This window comes from Andrographis paniculata, unplaced genomic scaffold, assembly GCF_009805555.1.
Source record: "Andrographis paniculata isolate CXL003 unplaced genomic scaffold, ASM980555v1 Contig86END, whole genome shotgun sequence".
NCBI classification, from domain to species: Eukaryota; Viridiplantae; Streptophyta; class Magnoliopsida; order Lamiales; family Acanthaceae; genus Andrographis; species Andrographis paniculata.
In genome coordinates this window covers 3501733-3519395 of record NW_026137624.1, presented here as the reverse complement: position 1 = coordinate 3519395, position 17663 = coordinate 3501733, and the positions used below count along the sequence as shown (strand labels likewise).

The window sequence follows — 17663 nt, the reverse complement described above, 5'->3', positions numbered from 1 at the left end:
TAAAGAGAACAAGATAAGGAAAGGAAAAGATAAAAAGTGATTGACAAGAATATCCATAAAGTAAATGCGTCCATAAATTTGAATGTGTATGAAAATTTAATTCCAACCCTGTCCAAAAAAAAATATACTCAATTCTTTTCTAAATTGCAAATAAAGTTAATACACTTTTGGTGGAAAAAAAATAATTAATTAATTAGTTAAGACCCTTTTAATTTTTGTTTTATTCTATTGTTGGAAGTTCAATTTTATTATTTAAAGTGAGATCATTTTATGATCATTTTGTAAAAAGAAAAAAAAAAACTATAAAAAAATATTACTCATTTTTTATTATTTGCATGGCGAACCATGTGTGACAGGTGCACCTGAATCGTAGGTTTGAAACTGCATAGTTGTTTTTTTTTTTTTCAATCCGGAATGAGGTAGTATAATTATATGTTTGGCAAAAACTAATTTTATAAAAATCTAAATATTTTAAATATATATAAAACCATAAGTTTACCTTAACAAACTTTTAAATAACTATTAAAACCAAAGATACTAACGGTGGGTTCTTTATGCAAAAATTTTTAACATATATTTTCAAAGAAATTATCAAATTACACTTATTATACAATTTTTTATAATTTACATAAATATATATATATATATATCCTTCTAAACCAAAAACCAAAACAAATACACCCTAAGAGTGAGTTTGTTTAGTCATGTTAATTTGGTGTTTTGGTCTATTTTAGAAAATTATAAATTATATTTCCTCGTAAATATAATTATTATATAATATAAATAATTATAGATTGAAAGTAAAATAATTAATTAATTTAATTAAGATTGAAAAATTATTGATTATAAATTTAAAATGTGATTATAATTACAATGTATAATATTTTTTTTTAAAAAAAGAAAAGGACAAATAAAGTGAGACCGACGAAAATAAAAATTGTAAACGAATAAAATGGAACGGATATAGAATAATAAATATATGATGTGATATAAATATTTATTCATTATAATATTTTGTATATAAAAATTTTTTTATGTAATATTTTAAATAAAACTAAATATAAATAATGTTTTGAAAAAAATAATTTAACGTAAATAATTAGTGAAAACAATTTATTTTAAGTTTTGAAAAAAATAATTTAACGTAAATAATTAGTGAAAACAATTTATTTTAATTTTTTTCAAAAAAAAAAGCCAAAATTAATAACGAAACAAGACTTTTTAATTATGAAGAACTGTCACATGAAATTTATAATTAAAAAAAGCTAAAATGTATTTGGTTTTTATTTGAGTTTAGATTTTATTTTTTTTGTGATTTATTCAAATAATATTGTCTCTGTCCCGAGTAAGATGACCTTTTTTGTTAAAGATACGGTTATTTAGATAGTATAGACTAGTAAATTATTAATAATAAATTATCATATAATTTTATTATTTTTTATATAATTAGTATGGTTCTTATTAAAAAAATATATATGAATTAATTAATATATATGATTAGAAAAATATAATATATGTTCAAATATTTTTAACATTATATCTCAATAAAATATGTATACAATATAAATATTATTTTTTAGATAATAAAAGAATTATATAATAAAATTTAATAATTAATTTAAATTAATTTTATAAAAATATAGGGATTTTTAAATATAGATAAATATATTTGTTTATTAACGAGAGATATAGAAATAAAAAAAAAAATTTGAATGGATCCGTACGTGTAAGAAATTAAAAATTTAATTAAATTAATTTATATTGTTAAATATGTTAAGATGAATAATTTACTAAAATAGAAATGAGGCATATGTTATGTGACGGACAAAAAAAAGAAAATGAGTCATTTGTGGTGAGACAAGAAGTATTGTAATGTGAGATTTTATGAAAGAAAATAATATTTCCTTTGTCTCAATTCAAAATACTATTTTTATCATTTTCGTTTATATCACAAAGTAACAATTCACTAATATAGTAAAAATATTTTATATACAAATACCAAAAGACACTTACATTTACATGAATTAGCGAAATATTATTACTTTATTTGTACTTTATAACGGCAAAGATATCAAATTATCTTGCATATTTCCACTAACTAATAAAATATTATTATTTGTTAATCAACTACAGAAAAGAAAATGACCCCTTCGGAATGAAACGAAGGGAGTAATTTTTTTTTTATGATACTGACTAATCAGAATAGCTTCGAAATTTTCTAAAATTTCAAAAAAACAATGAGTTTTTAGCTTTGGGTACCAATTCGAAACAAACTCTAAAGCTAATTAAAAAGAGCCTCGGATTTAGTTTAAATTTCCGAAGCTATTTCCGATACAAAATCCAAAGTTTCTGGTAGTAGATGATTGGTTCTGGAGCTCCCACCGTCTTTTCAGTTCGTAAAGTCATAGTGCTAACATTCGTTGGGTTCTTTTCCGGTTGTGATGACAATTTCTCCGTCTCCCTTTGGCACTGTCTTTTATGGCGAAAGATCTGATGATATTTGCTCCACGCAAGATTCAAGATTTTGAATGTTCGCCCTCGTATCTTGTTGGAATTTGATTATGTTGACAGTCATGGTCTTTATCATTTCCTCTAGCGCTATGATAGATTGGTTTGGTGGAGGTGGAGGTGGTAGTGGTGGTGGCTGGAAGAATTTTTTCGGAGGTGCTTGCGATCGTAACCCTTGATGTTACAGGTTCCTATAACTGAGATTCGGATAAGCCTTCAACCCCGGGTTATAGGTGATTGAATAAGGATCATATTGCAGTTGCCTCGTTGGACCAAACATTCACATCGGCATTACTTTCATCGTGCAAGGCAGGGCGTGCATCGGTGGCATGCTCCGGGCTCGTACAAATGCCACATGCTTTCACATGGCGTGTGTTTTCTGCAGCCAATTGATGAACAACTTTTGTAAGTTCAAAAATTTATTACCGAAGAGAATCGTTGTTTTCCGAATATTCGACTCCTCTAGTTCTGAATAGTTGCAAGTTCTCTCTCATCCTCGCGATCAACTCCCATGCGGCTTTTGGTATTTTATTTGTCAATGCTCCGGCTAACGGCATCAATATTGTTCCGGTCTCGCATGCTCAATCCTTCATAAAAATATTGGAGCAGCCGTTGGTCAGTAACTAGCGTTATGGGCACCGCGCACAAAAGCTTTTGAACCTCTCCAGATATTCATGTAATGTCTCTCATTGTTGTTGCTTGATTCCACAAATTTTCTTATGCAATGTCGCTGCCTACGATGCCAAAAAATACTTTTTTGAAATCTAAATTCAACCTTGATTAAAATAAAAATTAAAAAAAAATTAGCTACTCATAGCTTAGAAATAAATAAAAAGCGATAAAAGTAATGATTATCCGGTGGTGCTTCCTCTCAATCCGTCCTTCACAATCCTCCAACTTATACTACGAAATATGAGTATAAGTTGTGTCTCCCCCTCCAATTTCTTAACCCCCTTTTTCATAGACACGCAAGCTCTTAATTAGCTCCTTGATTGCTGCTTTCCATCTTGATGCTCAAACTTCACTCAATTTTAGACTCGAAAATTTGGCAAAGTCGCACATCATTCCATGAACCTCTATCCTGCCACTAATCATGACTATATCAAAATCAATAAAAACTTTATCCAATATATTAATTATAATTTATAATTTTCCTACAAAAATACATAACAATATATACTTTTTTCAATATATCAATTATAATTTATAATTTATTGATACAAATCTAGTGCATAATTAATTCCACAATATTTTCACAATAATTTATTAAATTTGACACGAAAAAAAATATATATATATATATATCCCGCTATAAATATTTCTGCAACAATAATACATTTTTTTGTTTGTAGTAGTGCTTAAGAGGAAGTTATAACTTCATCTGAACTTCCTTTGTAACTATGAATTTGGTTCTAATCTTACCATCAAATAGCTTTATCTTGATATCTTATTTTTCTTCGAATTGACTTCTTTGACCTTGTAAATATCAGCATGTACAAGGTTGTATACATCAGCTTCATGTTCTTGTATACATCAAAATGATATACTCCTCCCGTCATTTAAATCTATGTTCACTTTCCTTTTTGGGTTGTCATTGAAAAATATTCTCGTTTTCTTTTTAAGTAAAAAATTATTATATTTTTGTACTTTTTTTTACTATAAAATGAAAAATTAACCATTATTACCCAATTTTATTAAAATCTGTGTCCGTTCAAATGAGCACACATTTGCACGACGGATGGAGTATTCTCTAACATGTGCCAAAATAGGCGGCGGCTACAATTTTAAAATTCAGCACTGTGCTGACAATACACCACAGCACACGGTGTTACTACCGGCAGCACAGTATGCATTCATATAATACAAATACAGCACATGAACTAACAACATATGCTATAGTTTTATATAGCACAATCAATATTTGATTTCAGCACCACACATACTGTTATACAGCACACTTGTATTATAAACCAACAAAACAGATACAACACATGATCTGACTGCACATGCTATAGTCTTATACAATACAAATACTAATTTATTTCAATACACCACGTACTGTTATACAGCACGCTATAATTATGAAATAACATCATCTGTCATTATTATACACCGCATGTGTTGTGTATAATAAGACATCAACACGGTGCTAATTTTTCTAATTCAGCACCCTAACCGTTGCCACCAAAATAAATTCATCGATAAATTTACATGTAACATTTTTGTTTTGTGTTTTTATTAAATCTAATTTTAGAAACAAAAACACAATAAACTTCCAATATAGATCGTGGCTTAGAAACAGACAATAATTAAAACTAATAAGTTAGTAGAAACCCTAATCTGAAATGCACAATTTCAATTCAACTGAGAATCCCCAATCATCATCTTCCTAAATTCCTCGAAATCGATGCATCCGTCGCCGTCGACGTCAAAGGCTCCGATCATTCTCCGGCAGTCCTCCACAGAGCTCTCCTCGCCCAGCCCTCGGAGCACCGACTGCAGCTCCGCCGCCGTGATCTTCCCGTCCCTATCCTTATCGTACAGATCAAACGCCTCCTGCAACTCGCCGTCGCCGCCGCCAAGCCACCGGAAGGATTTGAACTCGTTCAGATCGATGTAACCGTCGCCGTCGGCGTCCAAATCCGACATCACGACGGCCATCTCGTCGGCGGTGGTCGTGGAGCCGAGGCCGCAGAGGACGGCGCCGAGCTCCGTCTCCGAGATCTTGCCGTCGCCGTCGACGTCGATTTTGTGGAAGACTTTCTCGACTTCATCTTCTTCCTTTTTGGTCATCAGCGGCGGCGTTGGATTCGTCTCCATCTTGCGGACTTCCGGCGATCGGGAGGCGGCGGCGGCGGAATCCGTGGCGGCTGGCGGTGCTTTTTATAGGGGCAACGCCAAAAGTATGAACAGCATCCGCATGGAATCAGAATAAAGTTTCAGGAAGGAGACCTGGTGCTCAACTCCCAAAACATCAACGTCGTAAAATCTGCAAATCAATTGTGCGGATGCGTTCAGGACTTCAGGTCCGGGATCTGCTTCTGGTATTCACTATAAAGCAGTGATCTGCTGAGGCGCGCAGACAATTGTGAATTAGCCAAAGTTGACTTTTTTATATAGGAAGATATTTAAGGTTGTGTTGTTTGGTACCTCGGATTAGATTTTTACTATTTATTTTATTTTTTTTCTCAAAAAACATCAGATCAAATATTTATTTTTTATTTTCTATATTATACTAAAAATCAATTTTACATTCAAAATATCGTATCAACACCTATTTACATCACATCATACAACTATTTAAATTCAAAAATTTTACTATTCAAATCCCAACATAAAATTCAAACCCCCAAACAAACACATTTCGTTAGTTTTGGACCGCCATTTTCGTGTGTTTACTTACCATCTTTTTCATTTTTTTTTTCTTTTTTTTTTTTTTCATAACGTGAATCTTCAGCTTTTACCCGAAAATACATATTGGCTATAGGATTACCATTTGTTTTTATTGTTTAAACAATAAGTTGGATTTATTTCTTTTTATATTGCTCTCTCGATCTTCTATAATTTGTCTATTTTATTTTATTTTATTTGTCTCACATTATTTGTTATTTTTTTGATATATAATTATACATTTTAATTGTATTTTAAAACTTATAATTTATATTTTTTAAAATTTTAATTAAACTATTTAGTAAATTTATTATTAATTTATAATTATTTTTATTATATTATAATTATTTTTACTGATACATTTTTTCATTACTTGTTAATTACATTATACCTAAAATTTTGTGCCTCAACTAAAGGAAATAAATTAGCTGGGACCAAGAGAGGATAAAATAACATTATTGACAAAGTAAAAGAATATCAATCTTCCAAGTGAATAATATTTTATACACTTTGATTTTTCAACTTATATTGAGTTTGTATGTATAATATTTTTAGTTCTATTAAATTTTTTAATTTTTTTTTAGATATGGAGAATTGTGCATAGGAATAACAATGGGTTCGGTAGATCCAAGATCCGACCCGAATTTGACCTATTTATTTGGAGTTGGGTTTAATTATTCGGATATCGATCGGGTATTATGTACTCTTATAAGGTTCGAATTGGGTCTCGGATCCAAGGATAGACTCTGTCCGAATTCGATTCGGACTTGATTAATATATTAATGGATAAATCAATTATTTATATATAAAAAAATAATTTTAACAATATGGATTATATTAAAAAAATTTTGAATTTAGTTTATTTATTATTTAATATTTTTTTTATTATATTTTTTAATAAAATACAAAAAAAATGGTGTCCGAATCCAAATTTGGGTCCAATTTAAATTTAAATTTGCATGTCTATATCGGGTTCATTTGATTTTATCGGATAATTTCGGGGCGAAAAAGTGTATGATCGGATCCGAGTATAGTCAAGTCTTATTCGAGTCTCGGGTCCAATAATAAAATAATAAATATTATATATATCAAAAATTCTATAAAAAAAAAATTATTTTATTAGTTAAACAAACCATATATTCTCTCTCTAAAAATATGTATTTTTTTATCATAATATATTAAAAAAATAAGAGCATTTCACTAATAATTGAAATGTATATAAACTTTTGACAAATTTACCAATTATAAGTATATATAAAATAATTTTATATTTAATAATATATTTATAATTTATATAAAATTTAAAAATATTTTAAATTGATATATAAACTATTTTTATTATAATAAAAATATATAAATTGATGTGGCACAATAATGCAACTGAGATGAAGAAAGTAATTTCTTAATATTTTTGTACGGATTATTTATAATTTCATACTCTTTAATTTATTTATCAGACATTAAATTTATATTTTTATTTATGTTATATAAAATGATAAATATATTTTTGTTGAATTATTAAATAACTTTGATAATTTTTTGATAATATATATATATAATATTTCATTTTTACATCATTATTTAACTTTAATTAATACATGATTATTAATTCATTCAAAAATTCTCTATCAAAATACTTTTAATAATAAAAATTAGAAAAATAAAAAATAAAAATCCAAGTGGAGCCTTAATTATTTTCTTTAATATAATTATATATTAAAATGAACTAGAAAATCAAACATGTTGGTGGACAGAAATTTGACAAAGCTTCATTGACCTTTACGAAGTCATGTGTCTCACAAACTGCTTTATATTAATACAAGTATTAATTTACAGTGTAAGAAAAAGGCCCTTTATGAATTTTCAATTTTATTATTTTTTAAAAACTAGTTATTTTATATATTATTTTATTTAAAAATTGATTTAGAATATATATTTTTCTAAATACGGACCTAAATTTTAAAATTTAAAACAACATTGATAGTACAATTTATTATTAGAGATAATACGTTGTCTATATTAATATAGTACAAACGTATTGATATGATCTCAAACAACATATTAATTTTAATACATAGCATACATTTATATAAAAAAATATTATATTTATAAATAGACAATATATATATTTAAAAAAAAAAAGAAAATAGACAATACATATATATATATATTTAAAAAAAAGAAGACAATACATACTTTTATTTAACAATGTGATGTATCATATATTGGAAAAATTAACATGATAGTAACCATTTATTTCTAATATAGTATTATAAAAATAAAAATTATTAATAATATCAATAAAAAAAATTTAGGCTATGTTCGATTCTTATCAAATATTTTAACTTTTAATCAAAATTATTTCTTTAAACTGAAACTACATATTATACTATCATTTATATTTCTCTTAAATAAATAAATATATTTAAAATTTTTATTTTTTATAAATTAATCTATGTTAATTATTTAATTACATACAAATATATATTTTATGGATATATAATTTTAACATATTTAAATTTATTTTAATCAAATAAATTATTATAGTTGAAATTCTTCAATATTAGACAATTCATTAGTTGTAATTACATGATCTATTCAAAAAATTTTTCGGGTTTAATTTCACAAATATGAAATCAAATGTATAAAAAATGAAGAAAAAAATAATTAAAATAAAAGAATTAAAAGGTGAAAATAATGATATGAAAGAAACTAAAAAATAAATACATCAACTTTGCGAAATTAAAAAGAATATATAAACTTACCACTGAAAACTAAATAATTCAACGATTCAAATTTCATGCTGATTAACAAAAATTCAACAACGCTGACATTATTAAACATTAATTGCATTTAATATTTAATTGTGGAGATTTAATTAAGAGGTAAATATATAATTTTATAATATATTATATATAATATTAAAAAATTGTAAACACATTGAACTCATTGTATTATTCAATATTCCTTTTTATATAGTTTTTATTTTCGACCTAATTTTTTATTGCAAATTTTTATATTAAAAGATAAGATATTGAGCAATTTTACCGTACCATGCACGCGGGGCTTGTTTCAAGCCATATAATGCTTTCTTGAGTCGATAAACGTGATCGGGAAATTTTGTGGATACAAAACCTTGAGGTTGTTCCATAAAGATGTCACGATCCAAGTCTCCGTAAAGAAAAGCGTTTTTCACATCTAATTGCTACAATTTTCAATCCTTGCAAACAGCTAAGGAGATGATGGCTCTGACCGTTACCATTTGGGCTACAGGGCTAAATGTCTCATCGTAATCTTGCCCATATTTCTGTGAAAACCCACGAGCTACGAGGCGAGCTTTATATCTATGAATTTTTCCATCGGTTCCCTTCTTAGCTTTAAAGACCCACTTGCAAGAGATTAAATAGACATCCTTTGGCTTGGGTACCAACTCCCAAGTGTTATTTTTGTTTAGTGTCAGTATCTCTTCGTGCATTGCTTCCTCCCATTTTGGGAACCTCTTGGCTTCATTGTAAGATGTTGGTTCATCTTCAAAATGTTCTCCCATGAACAAGCACGAGCGAATGGAGAGCTGATTCGCTTCAACTTGATAGTCAGCTAAGTAATTTGGTGGATTCCTTTGTCTTGTTCCCATTTGTGGGACAACATCAACAATCTCATCCAGTTGCACATCTTCTTCAGCCAAAGGAGCATTTGTCTCCGATGAGAACTCGTCGTTATCGGAATGATCCAGCCGCACATCATCTTCAAACAAAGGAACCTTTCCATGGGGAGGGAATATGTCATTACTCTGGCCTCAATCATACTGATTTGAAGAAAATTCATCAAACACTACATCACGAGAAATGATAACATTTTTCGTGTCGGGATCCATGCATCTTCAACCTTTCCTTTGAGTATCATAGCCAACAAAAGTGCAACGTCTAGCCTTTGGATCCAGTTTAGTTCATTTTTGTTTTGGTATATGAACAAAACAAATAGATCTAAAAACTTAAAAATTACTTACATTTCGTTTACTATGATATAGCAGCTCGAAAGGAGATGGTTCGTTCCCTGGCCATGGCGGCAACCGATTTGTCACATGACATGCCGTATGAAAAGCAGCTGCCCACAGCTCTCTTGCAAGACCTTTTTCATGTAACCAGCACAGGCATATATATGTAAGATGAGCTAATTTACGTTCAGCAACTCCGTTTTGTTGCGGCGTGTCTGGACATGTGATTTGACGCTGGATCCCATGCTACTTGCAATAATTTGAGAATTTATTTGATAAAAATTCTCCACCATTATCCGTGCGTAGGCAATTAATAGAAGCTCCCAATTCCTTTTCTGCAGGACCCTTGAATTGCATAAATTTAGGAAAGGCTTCATTTTTGTGGACTAAGAAATGTACCCAAGTAAATCGAGAAAAGTCGTCTACAAACACTATCATGTAGGGAAACCCCGTGAAGCTCGGTACGCTGGTTGGTCCCAAAATATCATAATGAATCATCTAGAGTGGCTTGGATGCTCGATTTTCTGAATTTGAAAATAGGTGACGGTGAGACTTTCCGTATAGGCAACCTAAACAAATCTCATCATATCGGATATTTCTAAAGACAGGGATGCCGTTTAGAAGATGCTTCACAGAAATTTTGTGAAGTAACTGATAGCCGACATGGCCCAAACGAGCATGCTATAATGCCGAGCTTGCTGTTTCACCCGTCCTTTTCACATACTCTATACTTGCTGACAACACATATAAAGAGTCTTTTCTCTTTCCCGTGAACAAGACATCAGCATCAACCTGCCTCATGTTTGATAGAACTTGAACATTTTTAGGACCGAAAAGAATATATTGACCAGACTCAGTTAATTGCGAGACAGAGGCAAGATTCTTTGTCAGACTAGGAACGTGATAGATGTTTTTCAAACAAATATCTCCATTATTTGAATCTCCTTCATTTTTCACCGTGTGTAGTGAGTTATCCGCAGTTATGACAACCTTCTTTCCAATATGTGGACGAACACCAGAAAGTAGTTTGATATTTCCGGTAGAGTGGTGAGAACATCCATAATTAATTATCCATTCTTTGTTGTAATTAATAAGAGAATTTGTATATGCTGCTATGTCAGTCTTGGGCAAGACAACATTCTCCCTCCTTTCTTGATCAACAATTTCAATGGAAAGACATTTCTCCCAATTTGGTTCTTGAGGATCATCTTTCTCATGTGTAGTGTAACATTCACTTCAGCATTGTGCATTTTAACTCTGCAATTTGACTTAATATGCTTTTGTTTCCCACACCGTTCACATGCCACTTTCGCCCTACAAAAACGTTTGATGTGACCCGTCTTCCCACATCTGTAACAGGATTTAGATATATCATTCGGTTGCTCCTTCTTTGTTCTCTGTTGTCGCAAAAAGCTTTTCTTCTTTCGATCCTTGAAGTAGAGAGCACTATCTATTTGTGAGGAGGGCTGCTTGGTTGACATTTGTTGCATTAATGCCTCTTGATTTGAGAGCAGGTTCTCTAATTCAATGACTGAAGGTTGCGTTGGCCACCCTTGTACGGAAGATACAAATGGCATAAAATCCTGACGCAGGCCACGAACCAGGTATCGACACAACCGATTATCACTGAATTTTTCTGTCGGCTCCAATTCTGAAATTTCAGCACACAAACTCTTGGTCTTTAAAAAATATTCTGCAATAGATGAATTACCTTGAAAAGTTACTGCTAACTCATTTTCAAGATATTGGAGCCGAGCCGTATTCTTCTTGGTGAAAAGACCTTCCAATGTGTCCTAGACTTCACTTGGCGTTGTCAAATTTCGAACATGATTTATGTATTCTGGTCCGATAGATGTTCGCAAGGCAAAGAGTGCCTTCCCGCATGTGATCTTCCATTTCCTTCGAAATTCGAAATTTTGCGGGGTGTCAATCAGAATTTGTTTTTCATCACCAGAAATAAGATCCCACAGGTCTTGTCCTTGAAGAAAAGCCTTCATACATAACTTCCAATAATTATAATTATTGGCTGTAAAGTTTGTCTACAAGAGTAGAGGATGAAGTACTTTCACCGTTCATTTTTGGCTAATTTGGACTTAGCTCTGATACTATGAAATAAAGAACCCAACGTAGAGCAAACCAACGAAAGTAAAGGTGTAAACCTTTATTCAACCAAATCTGATAAAATAATGAAAGGGAAAATACAATATTCTCAACTAACTTCTAAGAACAAAAACGACTGATATTTATAGAAAATGAATAATAAAAATAAGAAACTAACAACGTGACTCCAAACTTATTTCCTTAAATTTAGCAACAACTTAACCGACTCTGACTTATTCAAATAATAAAATATCTAAAATAATAGACTTATTCAACTTAGTAAATTTCACAAACTTGCGACAACATAAATGACGAATTTTGCAAGCAAGATAAATAAATGAACAAAGTGATAACTAATTATATTTTACAATTTTTCTTCAAAATTAAACATATTAAGTGTTGAATCTAAAAGAAAATGGAAAAAATGGTTAGCTAATACACCCATTTTTCAATGAATTCCTTAGCCAATTTGCAATTGTTGGAATTTTCCTCTTCTAAAAACTCCATGATCTAGAAATTCTTGCTGGAGTTGCTTTATGTACAACATGCAAAATTTTATAAAAATAAAAAGTTAAAAAAAAAAAAAATTCGAAAGCACTGAAATTTAGAACAAAAGAAAATAGATAGAACAAAAAATAACTTGGAAAGTATGTCCTTAAAAAAAATTAAAATTAAAAATAAAAAGTAAAAAATAAAATCGAAAGCACTGAAATGATTTAAGATATTTTATACTCTCTCCATCCACTTTGAAAGTTTATAGTTACCTTTTGCGTCATTGTACTTAACATTAAAAATATCATTGTATTTGTATAAGTTTGTATACAAATATCATTATATTTGTATTATAAAACATTAATAGAATTATTTTTGACTTGTTTACTTAATTTATACTATATTTTGATATAATAATTAATATTTAAAGAGCAACACGACAAAAAGTAAATATAAACCTTTAAGGTGGACGGAGGAAGTATTTTTTATGTTATTAAAAAAATTATTTATTAGTTAATTATTTATTTATTTATGTTATTAAAAAAAATTATTTAAGATATTTTACATTTTTTATTTGTATAAAATTTATCTAATTTAGGTCTTTATTTAGAACAGAACATCAGTTTTGGACAAGGACGGTGTTTCATGCAAATTACATTAACACAAGAAGTTTCAAGCAATAAATAAAACACATAATATTTTGTGTATTTTTTTGTTTGATAATGTGGGAACCCGCAGCCGCTACCCAAAAGTACACACCGGGTAAACCTTCAGCCGAACTTAATACCCTGCAAACTAGATTCGACAAACAAACCGTTGTATTTTGTATATTTTTACTAACATTCAATGGGGTTTTATATAATTTATCTTATTTTTTATTTTGAGTTAAAGTTCATTTGAAATGAACTACTCCATTACATTTAAACTTTTATTTAAATAATAATTTAATAATTCATTCGTTTTAATACAATAGTTTTGTTTGTTATTTTTGTCCGTCTCAGAAGAATAATCTTATTTTCATAAATAACTATATCACCGTAAAACTACCTCTATTTTTTCATTTTTATTAGACAATTGCCACTACTTTTTACACTAATACAGCAAAAAAAATTTTATCCATATTTTTTACCTACTACTATCGATATAATATTAATATTTTTTAAATATGGTGTCCAATCCAATTAAAAGTATATTTATAGGATAGGAGACTGAGGGAGTATAATATTTATAAAATAATTAATATATTTATAATTAAAATATGTAAAGTTAGTAATAATGAGTGATTTACCACTAAATATATGTGTTTATTAAATGGCAGTGTAATTTAGAGAGGATCAGGTGGGATGTTCTGTATTGAATGCTGTGAAGAGCAGGAGCAGAGAGGACAGTTTCTTTCTGCGTCGAAGAGGAAATGCCCTAGGGCAAACCCACGCAGCGTCTTCTTCTCCCCAATCGTCTACTGAAATATGGATAATCTCCTACAAGGAAGTATGGCGGCGCCTCAGCCACCGCCGACGGGTGATTCTCGCTTTTCATTCTGTAAATTTTGTGTATGTGCTGGGAGAGGGGTGCTCCTCTCTATGGTCGTTTTGTTTTGCCGTGTTGATTTTATTTATTTTAGTTTATTTTAGTTTATTTTGGTTGAAATGTTCATTCCTAGGGTATGCACTTGTGGATTTGTGTTTACTGCGTATCTTTGTTGACGATTTAATCTTGGGTTTTGTTTGAATTCCTGTTTGTCTTCTAAAGAGTTTTGATGAAACCAAAAGCTTCTAATTTTAATTGAAACCTTAAATTATTGCTCATGCGATTTCGTCATGATATAAGTGATTTCGGTCTATGTGGCTATGAATTCTTTGTTGATCAAACGTCTTCTTCTGCTTCTGTATTGGTAATTGAGAAATCGTCTGACTTCTTGTGAAGATACCTCGTACAAGAACCAGCTACAAAGATATACACTGAGAGCCTCTTTGGGATTTCCACAGTATAAGACTGTTGGTGAAGGGACGCCACATGCTCCTCAGTTTAGATCTATGGTTTATGTTGATGGAACTTGCTATACTTCACAGCAAACCTTTTCGACTAGGAAGGCAGCTGAACAAGAAGCTGCCAGGCTCGCACTCATAGGCATTCCGGAGAAAGTTAAAAATGAAGCATCTTCATGTTTACTTGCGGTTGGTCTTGGTTCATTTTGCTTCTACGGTTTTAATTTTTTTTTATTAACTTGCAGACTTGATTCCAACATTCTTTCAAATCACTATATTATTACAAAGCTATGCCATTTATATCACTTGGAGTGTTCGAAATTTATATTTATGTTTCCATTTTCGCGTGGCATAGAAGTATCTGGTTGTTGCATTTATGTAAGATTTTCGAAGATTTACAACATAAAATTCGGCCTGGTGCCTTCCAGTTTATGCACATATTATAGGAAATCATTTTTAAAGCTTTGAAGTTTGTTTTAATCATCATTTATTCTTTATTGCTCATTATTACGATGAAAATGTTGCAGTATTGTATCTGTAGAATTGGCTGTTTCCCTAGATATAGTTACAACACTGTGCTGGGTTTTTGATATGCACTTCACCTGGAAATGAGTTCATCCTAGTTGTGATATATGTTGTTTATATTTGGAAAGTTTTGCGTAGAACGAACCACTTTGTTCTGTTTGTTTCTAATTTATTTTGTTTCGGTAAAATGGGTGCTTAATGGTATTTTCATTTTTTTTAATATGATTACTTTTTTGATCTTGCAAACTTTGGATACTTTGGATACTTTGCAGAGTACAGTATTTTGCAAATCAATCATTGTTGAATATGCTGTGAAGATGAATCTTGGACTACCCGAGTACACAACGAAACAGTCAAAGCCGAATGTTCCGATATTTGTGTCAACGGTGTGCTTAAATGGTGTTTCATACATTGGTCAAGCTGGGAATACTAAGAAAGAAGCCGAGCAGCATGCTGCTCGAACAGCTGTACTATCCATTTTAGGTGGTTTTGCGAACTTGAAAAAGTCGTTATTAGCGCATCCTTTTTTAAGTGTCCCAAGTAAATAGTTGGTGATCTCAAACTAAATCTGGTTGCAGATTCGGAATCCAACACCACAATGTCTGAGATAGTCCGATCCAAATTTAAGTTCTACAATGAGTTGAATAATGCCAAGGATTTAATTAATACCAATTGCGGCACTATGCCAGATGGTGTGAATGTGCTGGAGGATGGTGGTGCATCTTGTTCACTTAGTAATAAGAGAAAAGAAGTTCACATTAGTGAAGGCTCTGCTACTGCTGACTTGGCCCCAAATTCGAAATCCATCTCATCTGAACCAAATTCTGAATCCAGTCTATTGGGGCCAAATCCAGATGTCCAACCGATCCATGAGTTCAAAAGGAAGAAAACTGAAACACCATTGTCGCCCCCTGCAGCAGCGGATCTTCCAATTCAATTTGTGGCCCCAGCATCTCCCACATGCTCAGCTGCGGCAAGAAAGCGCAAAAGGAAGAAGGAAAGGAAGAGAGCTCAACTTCAGTCATCGTAAGTATTTTTATCGTGTGCCTTTCGTCTGTGTTTATAGATTTAGATATTTCTATCAATATCATGCATTCACACTATTTGTTTGGGTTTACAAATATGGAAATTGGTTCTAATGGGGTTATGTGAAATGATTAAAACCGGAAGCTAATAGGAAGATATACTATTTTGCATTCATTTTGCTTTGAATCTCGCACATTGTATTTCCATTTGTATGTAGAGTGTATTTACATACATAGGCAGCTTGGCTCCATACCCTATACCCATGGCCTATCTAAATAGTTTATATATGTTCCGTTTCCAACTTTCCATGCCGTGATGAAATGTACTTTATTCTAATCGGGAATGTTATAAGGCTTCCAGAAGCTTCTACAATGTTCCACCGAGTACTATGTACTTTAAATTTGGTTTCCTATATTGTTCAGGGATTCTTGGTGTGTTAGTGTATTACATTGATTCGCATTATATAAGGATTTTGATATACCATCTGAAGTTGCTTTTATTGAGCTTTGTATGTTCCTTATTCTTCTGCAAACTTATAGGTTACCTGTAGCTGGGATTCTGCAGAACCCCGAGCCGGAGCCGTCAACTGCTCAATGAGCGGCTGCACTTTAATGACAGGTACATACCAATCAAGGTTCTGTTAATCTTACTGTATCCATTGTAAATTATTGCGTTCTAACAACCCTATCATTTATACGTTATTCAGCATAATTTTCGACTCTGATCCGGCGGCGCATAAATATTATATATATATATATAAGTATGGCAGTGGTGGACTCCCATCTCCCAGCACAAGATGCAGGTTTGTTTTCTAATATGTTTTCAGTGTTAGTTAGCAGTTATGGCTGCTTGCCTACCTTTTCTGATGGTACTTTTTATTTATTTGTTTCTTTGTTGGAGAAGATGGAACATTATCTATTAGTACTAATTTATATGCAATACTTGGCCAGTCCACTAAATATATGTTTATTTGGGTTGAATGGTAGTTTTGATAAATATACTCCAGCTACGAATGATACATATTTCTATTTTGGGACGTACAAATACAAAGTAATCATTTTATTAAATATTTTCTCTTTTTTCCACAAATATTTTTATTTTATATCAAATTATTACTTTTATACCAAAAAGTTAAGGCAAAAATGTCATTATACTATTTTTACCTACTCACTATAGTTAAAATACTATTATTTGTTAAATTATGCGTCAAAAATAAATGTATACTTATTGTGTGGACGGAGGGAGTATTATTTGCTGTAAATAGAAGTGCATATTTTAGTGGGGAAAAAAAATGTAAAGAAAATCGACATATTTGGTGTGTTTGGGATGGAAGAAATGAAATTGGGATTGAAGTAGGCCCATTGAAACTAGTAAAATGTCGATGCCAAGATTCTTTATAATAAAAAAATAGACGATTAGGTAATGAAATTTGACCACTTGTCTAGAATTGCATGATGGAATTTTCAAACTCTCCGAAGCGTGTTAATCACAACCAAATTAAAATATTTACTGATTTTTGGTACAGAGAAATGAAAGATAAAAAATAAATTATTTTAATTTGTTCGATTTCATTTCTCTCCCATGTCTCCGTAGAGAAATAGAGATAAAATGACGGTGTAGTATATATATTTTTAATTTTTTTT

General features: G+C 30.6%; 2 protein-coding genes across 2 annotated transcripts; one reads left to right on the top strand and one right to left on the bottom strand.

The window, feature by feature from the left end:
• Nucleotides 1–4771: 4771 nt before the first annotated feature.
• Nucleotides 4772–5664, bottom strand: LOC127242179 (probable calcium-binding protein CML27). Its single transcript, XM_051261617.1, has one exon. The coding sequence runs from the start codon at nt 5326–5328 to the stop codon at nt 4864–4866; it is 465 nt and encodes a 154-aa protein (XP_051117574.1). The 5' UTR covers nt 5329–5664; the 3' UTR covers nt 4772–4863.
• An 8148-nt stretch (nt 5665–13812) lies between these two features.
• Nucleotides 13813–17000, top strand: LOC127242445 (double-stranded RNA-binding protein 4-like). The gene is made up of 6 exons (XM_051261991.1): nt 13813–14002; nt 14408–14658; nt 15267–15477; nt 15573–16020; nt 16560–16638; nt 16727–17000. Exons 1-5 carry the CDS (start codon nt 13951–13953, stop codon nt 16615–16617), a joined length of 1020 nt encoding a protein of 339 aa, XP_051117948.1. The 5' UTR covers nt 13813–13950; the 3' UTR covers nt 16618–16638; nt 16727–17000.
• Nucleotides 17001–17663: the final 663 nt, after the last annotated feature.